This window comes from Tursiops truncatus, chromosome 15, assembly GCF_011762595.2.
Source record: "Tursiops truncatus isolate mTurTru1 chromosome 15, mTurTru1.mat.Y, whole genome shotgun sequence".
Classification (NCBI taxonomy): Eukaryota; Metazoa; Chordata; class Mammalia; order Artiodactyla; family Delphinidae; genus Tursiops; species Tursiops truncatus.
The window spans coordinates 49523000-49534988 of NC_047048.1; the positions used below are offsets into that span (position 1 = coordinate 49523000).

General features: G+C 45.4%; 1 protein-coding gene across 1 annotated transcript; it reads left to right on the forward strand.

Moving 5' to 3' along the window:
- Positions 1-10307: 10307 nt before the first annotated feature.
- On the forward strand, positions 10308-10839 carry LOC109550911 (thymosin beta-4). Its single transcript, XM_019941491.3, has one exon. It carries the CDS (start codon positions 10308-10310, stop codon positions 10521-10523), a length of 216 nt encoding a protein of 71 aa, XP_019797050.2. The 3' UTR covers positions 10524-10839.
- The last annotated feature ends 1150 nt before the right edge of the window (positions 10840-11989 follow it).

Here is an 11989-nt window from a genome sequence, read left to right on the forward strand (position 1 = left end):
GAAATTTCTCCATTTGAGAAATTCCACAGCAGCACTTGGGTGTTAAGACCAGGACATCTAATGCTGCTTGTGAAAGCGCAATAGAATGCGCACATGTCTATGGGACATGCTTTGCTTGAGTGATTGAAACCATAATTAAACATCTCACATAGTCTGCCATGCTTCTGATTAAACATAGTAAGAAGTGAACATCTGACAAGTGTAAGACGCATGCCCCTCCTGTTTGACACTTCCATCCAGCCCTTTGACGCCATTCCTGGATATGAAAGGAATTCTAATCAAAGACATGCCCATTCTGATTTGAGACAAACATCACTGTGGTTTATAGAAAACTTCCTTTCTGCACTGACCCACAACCTAAACAAAAGGTCAAAATCACTTAAGTTGCTTCAAAACGGACTGTGGTGATACAAGCCAGCAATGTGGTGTGGATGGAAGCCCCATGCAATTCCTTTGTAAATCACAGAGCTAAGTAAACACTAGGAAAGCCTGCTATTGTTTACTCTGATACTTTAGTTAACACTTCAGAATCGTTAGCCGTGGGCCCTTGGGTAAGCTGCTTTTTAAACTATTTCACAGTCAAGGTCGACTTCTCCTATAGCCAGCAGATCCATAACCCCGAAGGCCACATCCTCTGAAGCCTCAGACACACATGTTCAGCTCTCACAGGCATCAACAGGGGGGTTCCTGAGGCCCTGAGCCTGGATGAGGTTACCTGCCCTCCTCTTTTACCTAAAGATGAAATGATAAGGAGTCAGAGCTTGGTTTACCCAATACAGAAGGCCAAAAGCAAGAAAGAGTACGTTGAAACTGAACTACAGCTGATTCCCAAATTTCTTGACACCAGAAATTTTATCAATGTAGACATGTTAAATTATCTCCTCACCAAGGCACCCGAGATAAAAAACCCTCTGCTTCAAATGTCACCTATTTATAAAGAATGTAGTGGCCACATACAACCAGTGGAACTTAGTAATCCAATTATCTTAATATATAGCCTCTTGGCTTCCATATTTGCACAAAGATTTTGTATGTATACATAAAAGATTTTATATATATATATGTTGTTCTAGAAGGCAGGGGTCTCCCACCTCCCACCTTAGCCATCCAGCCACTGACACTAATTAGTGTGGTAACTTTCAGATATCTGTGAGGCTTTCTGACATGTATTTTCATTTCTTTTATTAAAAATGACTCCCAAAGCACTCAATGCTCTAAAATTCTGTGATATCTAAGAACCAAATGAGAGACTTACTGCACAAGTCAATAAGCATTGCTAGAGGGAACTGTAAACTTAAAATAAAACCTCTGGGGTGTATGATTATCTTCAATTATGAAGGACAAGACATTAATCATTAACAGTGCACCACTGGCAAAGGAGCTAAATTAAGTAAGTACTAAGGTGACTTTCTGGGCTGTGCCCAGGGTGCAGCCCTAAGCAGCTAGACTGGTACAACACCCGCCCTTAAGAATTAGCTGGATGTATTACCAAGGCCAGGCAAATCTAAGCTGCCTGGGATTAGGGAAGGGACGAAACACATATGCACAGCGTGTCTAGAACACTCTCCAAGGTCTGGACTTGCACCCCAGGCCCTGTGACAGGACCAAGAATACCACCGTCAAGGCATCCCTTCATTTTCAACAGGCTAGGTTCATTTGCAAGTCATACAGGAGCTACATTCTGCACAAAAGATAAGTATCTTAGCCAGCCCACAGAAATCTCAACAAAGAACCCCTGCCTTCCAAACAGTCATAGAACTGTTTCAACGAGACCTAAAGTTATATGCAAAAGTGATTCCAATGAAAGTATCTTCCATGTTCGAGGAAGAAAACAGTGCACCCCACCCCCACCCCCAGCACACAGGAGGCAGGCGGTTGATTTCCTCTCCAGGCGCTTGTTCAAAATGTTCAAAATGGGCACTGGCAGGTTAATTATCCCGGATAAAAGTAGCATCCCCTGACCCTTTCCATAAGGGTAAAAATTCTGTGGATTGATCAAGGTCACCTCCCCAACCATGGCAGTCATCAATCGATGGGTCAATCTCAAAACCAGTATGTTGAGTAAAGGACACAAAAGAATTTATACTGTATGATTCCAACTGTTATGAAGTTCTAAAACAGGCAAAATGAATCTACAGTGATAGATATCAAAACAGGTCTTGGCAAGGGGAGGAGGACTGTCTCATAGGAGCCCAAAGGAACTTTCTAGAGAAACAGAAATGCTCTGTGAGTTACATGTGGGTATGAATTTGTCCAAAATGACTGAACCCACACCAAAGATCTGTGCATTTCACTGACAAGTAATTTATACGTCAACTAAAATATATGGGGAAAAGAACGGATGATCCCTCCCAGGGAAGGAGACAGTAACATGAAGATGAAAATGACAACACTCCCATCCTCAAGGACTTTCCAATGACAAGGGAGACACCATCTCTCTGACAAGGTCAAAGAGTGTGGGGAGGAAAAGATAGCGTTGTTGAACACATTTTATAGCATGCATGTGGCCTCCTGTTTTTAAGCCCTGGTGACTGAAAAGTTTTTTTTTTAATCAGTTGAATGGGTAATCCTCAGTCTAAAGTAACTGTTGGAATGGGGGGAAGAGGGGGCAAATGTGCTGTCACCAGACAATAAACAAGATTACAAACTCCAACGTCCCCATTTTGGTGTGGACCACTTTATAGATCGTGTCCCAAGGGCTTCAAGTTTTAAGATTACACATTTCCTTGAGGTCATGGAGCCCCATTAATCTTCTCTGAAAGGCACAGACTTCATGGGGCTTGAGGAACAAGAAAATATCTACCCCTCTGCCCTGGCCCAACACCCAAAATGCCCACATCACAGATTCCTTAGGGTAAAGCACAGGTGGAAACCTTAAGGACCCAACATCCACATCTTACCCACAGCCCACCTGTAACCCATGACATTTGACAGCTTGCTCTTCCCTTTGCAGAGATTCTCCCTCAGGAGACACCCTTCCTATCCTCCCCTGAGCTTTCCAGCTTTATTCCCTATATCCTCAATGAACATCTCAGCTGATAAATTCATCCCTCTTCCCGGGGACTGAGTCTAGACTATAAGATGATCCAACCTCCTGGAGCCCAAGAAGGGAGGTGGTTCCCTTCAACACCTGGGGATCAGGCAGGGGAAACCACAAGGCTGATGGAGAGGTTCAAAACACCTCCATTCCTAAACTTTTAGCTACTCTTCTGCAGCCGTTGTCCGTTGACCATGGAACATTATGGTGGCGCCCTGTTGGAACCGTTCCGAGTCACTGAGCACCCAGTCAAGCCACTCCCTTCTTCACTCCCGCAGGTCACCCCGTCTCCATGCAAACACAGCAACCAAGCAGACTGACCGATACAAACAAACGCACTTCAGCCCAACAGAAGATCCGAAAACTTTCAAAACGAAGAAATTACAAGCACCGAGAGGCAGAGTTATATATTTACCCTTTTCATGAAAAAATAAAAAAAAAAAATCAAACCTGAGAATAAATCCACCTGTGAGTTCCTATCTCTGTTGAGGTCACCCCAGATCCCTCCTCTTTATTTGCAAACAGTTCAGAAGCCACTGAAGGAAGTCGGCCAATAAACGTTTTTCAAGCCAAGATTAATGGCTGATTTGTCATCTGGGAAGGGAAAGGTGAGCCCGCTGCCTCTGAGAAGGAAGCAAACCGGAGGAGGAGGGGCGGCTGATTTATAGGGTTGAGAGGAGGCTAATTAGAGCCTCATGTGGGGAGATAAGAGGGCCAAGGCATTTGGGGACAGCACAGGGAAAGCGGGGGATGGGGAGTCGGGGAGGAGAGGGGAATTCCACAGAGGACATGGAGCAAACAAGGAGCTGGAGAAGGGAGCGGAGGGGTCTCAGACATCAGCTCCACAGAGAAGCAGAGACACTAAATGTGGATTCCAAGAAAATGCATGTGTGGAAAACTGGAAGCCACGCAAATAAGGCCCATGTTCCTGCATCTCAGAGAAGACCTGAAAACCAAGTCCTTGTGGCGTAATTTTGAACAGCTGCCCCATCCCCCTCTCCCGTGATGGCCCACCAGTGGCCAGCATGCCCAGGGTCACCAGCTGGCCCTCCTTTGCCTTCTGATGCCGATGTCCCCCGACACAGCCTGCTCAGTGGTCCCTGGGTGGATTGGCTCATTAGAAATTATCATCCAAGGCAATTTCTTGGATCTTCACCTGGAAGGTTTGCCCTCCCGGCAGCCACGTTTGCATCTGTCAAGTGACCCGAGGCAGGAGGAGCCACCATAGATCCAGTGTGGATGAACAGGCGTGAGGAGAATCAGCACAGGGAGGACAGGACACCCGCTCCTGAGGGACAGACACCCAGGCGCACAGGCGGAGGTGGCCTGTGCAGGAGCTGGTGCTGCTCCAGGCACGGGAGGAGCCCGAGGTCAGGACCACTGGAGTGGGACGGGGGGAGGAAGGGGCGAGTAGGCGACAACCTGCCTTACGTTCCCGAGGAGGGGTTCCTAGTCCCAGGACAGCTGCGTGCCTTACAGGCGTGCGTGTGCGTGCGTGCGCGTGCGCACAAAAAGTACGCATGTTGCTTCCGTGGGTGTGGTGCGTACGTGCGCGTGCACATCTGCAAGCGCTCATTCCCGTCTCATCACCCTTAGATAATCAACCTGGGGACTCGCCATCTTTACCGGGGTGATGTGTTCAGGTGTAGAATACAGGCGGGAAGTCCCTCAAGCATCGCCCTAAAACACATTTTAAAAATGAGAAGAGAAGGCAGGGAAAGAAAGGGAGAGAGGCAAGGAGGGAGAGGAAGAGAGAAAAAGGAAAAAGAGAGAAAGGAAAGAGGAAAGGAGGGAGGAAGAATAAAGAGAGAAAGAAGGAGGACAGAGAGAAAGGGAGAGACAGGGAAAGAAGAAAGCAAAGCAAGCAGGCAGCTGGTGCAAGACCTAAGTAAGTGTCTTTTCTCCCGTTCTCCTGTCTTTTAATAAATCACTGTAGCAGCCTGTGACAGTCTCTGTTATCCCTAAATGCTCAAGCTAACAGCTTTTCTTGGAGACTATTCAAGTGGCTGCCAGGGCGGCCCTCACACTGCCCCCTGTAATTCAGCTAGAAAAGCAAGCCTGAAGTCAATATTCATTGCGCAGGGTGAGAATTACCCGGACACAATGAAATGGTAATGAGCCGGCTCACAAAGGAGGCAAGCCTGATAATCAGCTTTTAAGGAGGTGCTGGGCACACGAGGCTGCCAGGCCCAGAGCTCCCACCTGAGGGGCCTGACCTCGGCCCCCTCCATCTGCGGGCATTGCAGCGGCAGAAGGCCGACTGGAGACCAAGGGAACCTCGCCAGGCCCTCTTCCCTGGCCACTCCTCTCCGTGTTGCCATTTGAGGCCTTCAAAGCACCTAACATGCGACGACGAAAAGCCATTTCACAGCCACAGCCCCTACGCCGGCTTTCAGATGAGTCAGGGCGGAGGCCAGCAGATGGGAAACTGAAAATCCTGCAGCGGTACCCAGCGTCCATGCTCAGTGCACTCAGAGGTCATTACCGGATACATCAGTACACCTGAGCAGGAAGTCCCCAAAATAAGGAGAATTGAGGGGTGGAGTTAGACACTGCATAGTTATCTATGTCGGTCGTTTCAAATAAACAAGGGAATTTATTTGACAAGATTTCACTTAATATACCTTTCTTAACAGGCAGATTTTTTCATCTCCTCAATAAAGGTAGAATCAAAGAAGGGTCCAAGTAAGATGAAGCCACCAGACCAATGGCCACATGAGAGGTGCATTTAGACGGCCATGGCTATGGATTCGTTCTAGGGTGGTTGGCATCCCTGGATTTAAAGAGAATTTTTTTCTTCAAAACTTCAATTTTATTTTATCTTGTGTCTCCTACCCATCTGTTTCTGTCTGCCAATAGGCTGCTGTCAAGAAATATTCTGATCATTCCAGGGTAAATCTGTTATCGTCAATAGCATCATCACCATTTATATTTGTACCTCTAGTGATTGCAAAATTAAGTTAGGTGACCTACAAAAATGCATGCCAAAAAGCAAGGTGACTTACGATTCAAAATAAAGGGCGAAGGGAAAATCAGGGGAAGAGATGAAATGAAGCCCGAGGTTTTGCCTCGTTGCAGAGCTGAGCTAGCATTTGGTTCCTGGCTTTTTAGTCACCAGCTCAAAGAGGGAAAAACATAGTCCTTTAGGTCAGTGAATCTGAACCCAAGCCCAAACATTCTGATGTATGTGGCCTGGGGGTGGGGGACCCAGGCTTCTGTATTTTTCAAAGCTCCCCTGTGAGGTAACAACACCCCAGTTGCTCATGAGATAAGCAACCATGAAGCTTCTACAAAGGACATTGTGTTGGATGGGGAGGAAAATAAAACCCTTTGAGCAACTCCTTTACAGTGAGAGCAATAAAGGGTATTACATTAAGACATGAATACAGCACATGGAAACACAGAGGAAATTGAGGAGGAGGGAAGGGCATTCCAGGGAAAAGAAACAGCATGAGGAAAGAAACAGAAGCATGCACACAAGTCATGGAATGTTTAGTAGGCTGGCCAGCAAGAACATAGACACATGTGGAGGAAACTCAGCATGTTGATGCAAAGAAGTTGTGAAGAATCCCACATGCCCTGTTCAAGGACTGACACTAAGAACACAAGGTCCAGCTGCCTGGGTTCAAATCCCAGCTCCCCTCCTAACTAGCATCTGAGAACCTGCACTCATTGCTTACCTTCTTTGGGCCTCAGTAAAATGTGGACAGGAGAATATCTGTAAAATGGGGACAGGAGAATACCTACCTTCTAGGAATAAGTGAGATATTCTACGTAAGTTTCGAACCTAGCATCTGATACATTAACTGCTATTATTATTACCATTATTATTGCTGGTACTATTCCCTATGTAATGAGAACAAGGGAATAAAATTATTTTCAGGAAATACCTTCTAGATGTTCATCTTTTTGTATATTATCTTATTTAATTTTGTAACAACCCAGTTGAATAGGCATTATTATTGTTATCCCCAGTAAGCCCACTGAATCTGAGCATAGTTAAGCCCTGTGCCCATGTTCGTACAGCAAGAAGAGGGTCAAATTGAGATTCAAACCCGGAAACTAAAATATTCTAATGATAAACTGGGGCCAGTTTATAGTAAAGGGGATAAGGCTTAAGTTTCAGGGATACCTCTCTCACTTTCCCAGGCTCCTGCAATGCTCTGAATCTAATTTTGCATTCACACTGTTGTATTCTTTTTCTTATGGAGTATCCCCTAGATCTGTGTAAGTTTAGGTTTTCCAACACCTGGATCCACCTCAATGATGATATATGAATGACACGGTATGATCACAACTGGTTCTAAAAAATGAACAAGCGTAAAGTGATAGGAAGACGGCCAGGAGAAAATGTGTTTTGTGGATAGAGATAAAGAGTTAAACATTAGGCACACTGCATTTGACGAGACCGCAGACCAACCAGGTCGAGATGTCGTAAAAATAGGTCCAGAAAGCGCATAGCAAGAGATTCAGATAGGTAATAATGGGTGGATAGTGTTGACACTATAGTAGACATTATTTCCCATAAAGAATGTTCTAGAGCTTATGGCTACCATACAGCAGCCACCAGCCACCTATGGCTATTTAAGTTTAAATTAAATAAAATGTAAAATTCATTTCCTCTGGCCCACTAGCCACATGTCAGGTGTTCAATGGTGAGCAGCTATGGTACTGGACAGCGTAGATACACATTCCCACCATTGCAGAGAGTTCTAGTGGACGGTGCTGGTCCAGAAAGCTAGAAGATGTTTAAGGACAGACTCACAGGAAAACATCTGAGGGATGAAAGAAGGAAGAGGACAGTGAATAAAGATAAAGGAAAGTGACCAGCAGAATCAGGAGGAGAACCAGGACACAGAGATCCCAGCAAAGAGAATTTCAAAGGAAGAGTTTATTCAGCAGCTCAGCAGTCAGCGTAAGAGACAGCCACAGACTCCCAGCACAGAACTAATTCACGTCCAAACGGCCACCTGCAAACCCTGTGTCTTAGCCCGTCCAGCTGCTGTAACAAAACAGCACAGACAAGGCGGCTTGTGAACAACAGAAATTTACTGCTCACAGATCTGGAGGCTGCAAATCCAAGATCAGGGTGCCAGCATGGTCTGGTGAGGGCCCTCTCTCAGGTCACAGACTCCTCTTGTGTCCTCACATCGTGGGAGAGGCCTGGGAGCTCTCCGGGACCTCTTTTATAAGAGCACTGATTCCATTCATGAGGGCTCCACCCTCAGGACCTAAGTACCTCCCAAAGGCCCCACCTTCTAACACCATCACACTGGGCTTGAGGGTCCCAACACGTTAATGTCTGGGGGACACAAACTTTCAGGCCAAACCCCTCTGCATGAGTGCTCCCAAAAAGACCTTGAAAATGCACCGTTTTCCTACAGCCACAAACAGGCCCTGAACTTGGCCCTGCCCAGAAAGAAAACCTTGAGAAGGACAAAGGACAGCTGTAGCTGGAGAAGCAGATGCCCAGAGGCCTGCTTTCTCTCCCTCCCCTCTGCAGAATCCTTTAAAATCATACACAAACGAACAAGACACATGCCTGCCCGTGCCAACACACAGATCTCCAGCGGGCGGCTGCCTGCATACCTACGCAACTTCCTGTTTGCTTGTGCAATTACCTGCAGTTCACGTAAGAATGCATGTTCTGAGCGCAGCCTTTTCTGGCCCGCACATGTATGCGCATATTTTGAAGGTGCAAATGAGGCGCCGAGCATAGCTTTTTAATGTAGCCCTAAGGGGTACATTATTCTAACCAGCACTAACAGAGGCGACCCACGTTAAGGCAGCGACTTTAGGCCCCACTAGAGGCAACAATGTCAAACAAGCACACAAACCTAGTCTCCCCATGTGGCTCAACGCTCTCCTTATGCCCTTCACTTCTGTCTCCTCCTATTAAAGTTCCACTGCCCCAAAGCTCCCACCTGGTACAAAGTCTCTCCAAACCCTTCCCCAGACTCCTGCCCTGATCTCCCAGGTATTTACACAGGGACCTGGGTCTGTCTTCCCTTCCTAATTATGACCTTGTCTTTCTAAACTTTGTCCACCACACAGGGTCACATGTCAACATTTTGAAATGTGTCCCGGTGCCTCTTCTGGAACGTGTTCTTCAGTCACAGAGTCTGTAGCTGTAGCAGAGTCTGGCCAGGTGTTCAACAAACCATCTTCCCTTTTGCTCCTAACACAGCTGGACCACATTTCCCAGCCTCCCTTGTGGTTCTATTCAGCCACGTGACCCAGTTCTGGCCATGAGAAAGGGGAAAGAAGTGATATATATGACACCTCCAGGTTGAGATGAGTAGGAGATGTTCCTTCTACATATTTGCCCTCTTCCCTCATCTACTGGCTGGAAACAGAACTCTTGGTGGAAGGCTCCATGGCCTTGAATGACACAGCAACTAGATAGGAGGAGCCTGGGTTCCTGAGTGACTGTGTGGAACAGAGCTCCTCCCCCACTCCCCTGCCCATCCTTACTGGATGGTAATAAAGGCAAGGAATAAACCTCTACTGTATTAAAATCCTGATATTTGGGGGTTGTTTGCTATAGCAATCAGTCTATCCTGATGTGGTAAATGGATTGTGAAATTTCTCCCAATTATTTCCCTCCCATGCAATGTGATTTAGTAGTTTCTTCCATCAAGTGTTAGAGTCTGTTTTCCATCCCTTGAACATAGGATTGGCCACAGAACTTGCTCTCGCAAATGAAACACAGCAGAAGTGACCATGTGCCATGTCCAAGCCTAGCAGTCAATAGGCAATTGCCTGCTTTCACGTGGTTATAAAAAATAGTTTGTAATTAATCTGTTGAAACCTACCAATGAAAGGATGCTTCTCAAATCTTTCAAGCTGCTTTTAAAAGTTTGTTCTCTTTAGAAATATCACCACTTCTCCCAACAAAGTGTATTTAGTCGAAATTTGTTTTGTAAATGATTCCTTTCAGAGTCTTTGAAAAAGAAAGCAAAAAGCCAGATCTAACCTCCATTCTTTACAAACATCTCAGATTCCCTACTAAAAAAGGCTGGGCGAAGTGAGAGTAGCATTGACATATATACACTACCAAATGTAAAATAGATAGCTAGTGGGAAGCAGCAGCATAGCACAGGGAGATCAGCTCTGTGCCTTGCCATGACCTAGAGAGGTGGGATAGGGAGGGTAGGAGGGAGGCTCAAGGGGGAGGGAATATGGGGATATATGCATGCATATGGCTGATTCACTTTGTTGTACAACAGAAACTAAAACAGCTTTGTGAAGCAATTATACTCCAATAAAGATGTATTTAAGGCACTCGGCGGCGACCACTGCGCAGGTCGGACCTCGTTCGCTCGTAACTCGCTCCGCTTCCTCTGCAGCCATGTCTGACAAACCCGATGTGGCTGAGATTGAGAAATTCGATAAATCGAAACTGAAGAAAACAGAAACGAAAGAGAAAAATCCACTGCCTTCACAAGAAACGATTGAACAGGAGAAGCAAGCAGGCGAGTCGTAATGAGGCGTGCACCGCCAATATGCACTGTACATTCCACGAGCATTGCCTTCTTATTTTACTTCTTTTAGCTATTTAACTTTGTGAGATGCAAAGAGGTTGGATCAAGTTTAAATGACTGTGCTGCCCTTTTTCACATCAAAGAATGGAGAACTACTGACAACGAAGGCCGCGCCTGCCTCCCATCCGCCTGTCTGGCTGGCAGGGAAGGAAAAGAACTTGCATGTTGGTGAAGGAGGCTGAGTGGGACGACAGTGAAATCTAGAGTAAAGAGCAAACTGGTCCAAGGTGTCCTGCGGGCTGTAAAATGCAGTTTAATCAGAGTGCCATTTTTTTTTTTGCTGTTGTTGTTCAAATGATTTTAATTATTGGAATGCACAATTTTTTAATATGCAAATTAAAAATTTTAAAACCTGAAAAAAAAAAGATGTATTTAAAAAAATAAAACAACAACAAAAAAAGGCTGGGGGATGTTTTGGAACTGAGATTGACAGTTACCTCTGTGGGTTCAAAGATGAGGTGGGAATTTGATGGTTCTGAGACCTTCTATTTCATGTATGGAATAAAAACCTTTCATCACAGCAGCCCTTGACCAGTACTGAGTTTTTCTCTGCATTAATAACTGTTATGCTTCATAGCGGCATGTCTATCTATCCTTTGTGGAGTGAACTAAGGGATAACTATAAATAACATCTTCCCGTATCTTCACACCTGAAAAAAAAAAAAAAAAACGAAAGCAGGTTTTTCTTAAAAGCTCTGTGTTTGATTTAGTATTGTTTCAATATTAGCTCACAACAGCACTAAACATGAAGCCATTGTATCGATTATTTGAATTACATTCAGTTTTTCCACTTGTTTGCAAGGTCTCCTTAAGCGGTCTATTTCTGGCTGAGAGTTTTTTCAGTGGTTCCACTGAAGGAAGTACCCACTTGTTCTGAACAGCACTTCACGTCTGCAACAGTGCTTCTCAAGTTTTAACACATCTCCTGGAGATCTTGTTAAAATGCAGATATTCTGATGCAGTAGGTCTGGGGTCAGGACTGATATTTTGCATTTCTAACAAGCTCGCAAAGTAATGTTGCTGAAGGTGGTCCATGAACCACACAAGAGTCTAGAGTGGACTTTTACTGTGCTGGATTTTCCAAGGCTTAACATTTTACTAGGATGGGACAGGATGTAATACGTGAAGATCAGGCCAGAAAATAGGCAGTGATTTGCATAATACCTGTAATTCACCCTGTGATCACCAACCTCAACTCAGTCCTATGGGATGCCAAAGGTGTCACCACCTAGATGGTCGTTCAATGAATGAACGCATATGTGTTCACACAGGAAGCAGTGCTGGTACATCTTTACGTTCTCAATTCACATCTAAATTCGTTTCACATTCTAAAGAGTCTGGATTCCCCCACCTCTTTCCACAATTCTGTTCCCTTTCCTTGCCTATCACTATTACCAACCTGCCACCT

Bases quoted from the DNA above. Each gene is read 5' to 3' on its own strand.
- LOC109550911 (XM_019941491.3), top strand. From the start codon at position 10,308: ATGTATTTAAGGCACTCGGCGGCGACCACTGCGCAGGTCGGACCTCGT.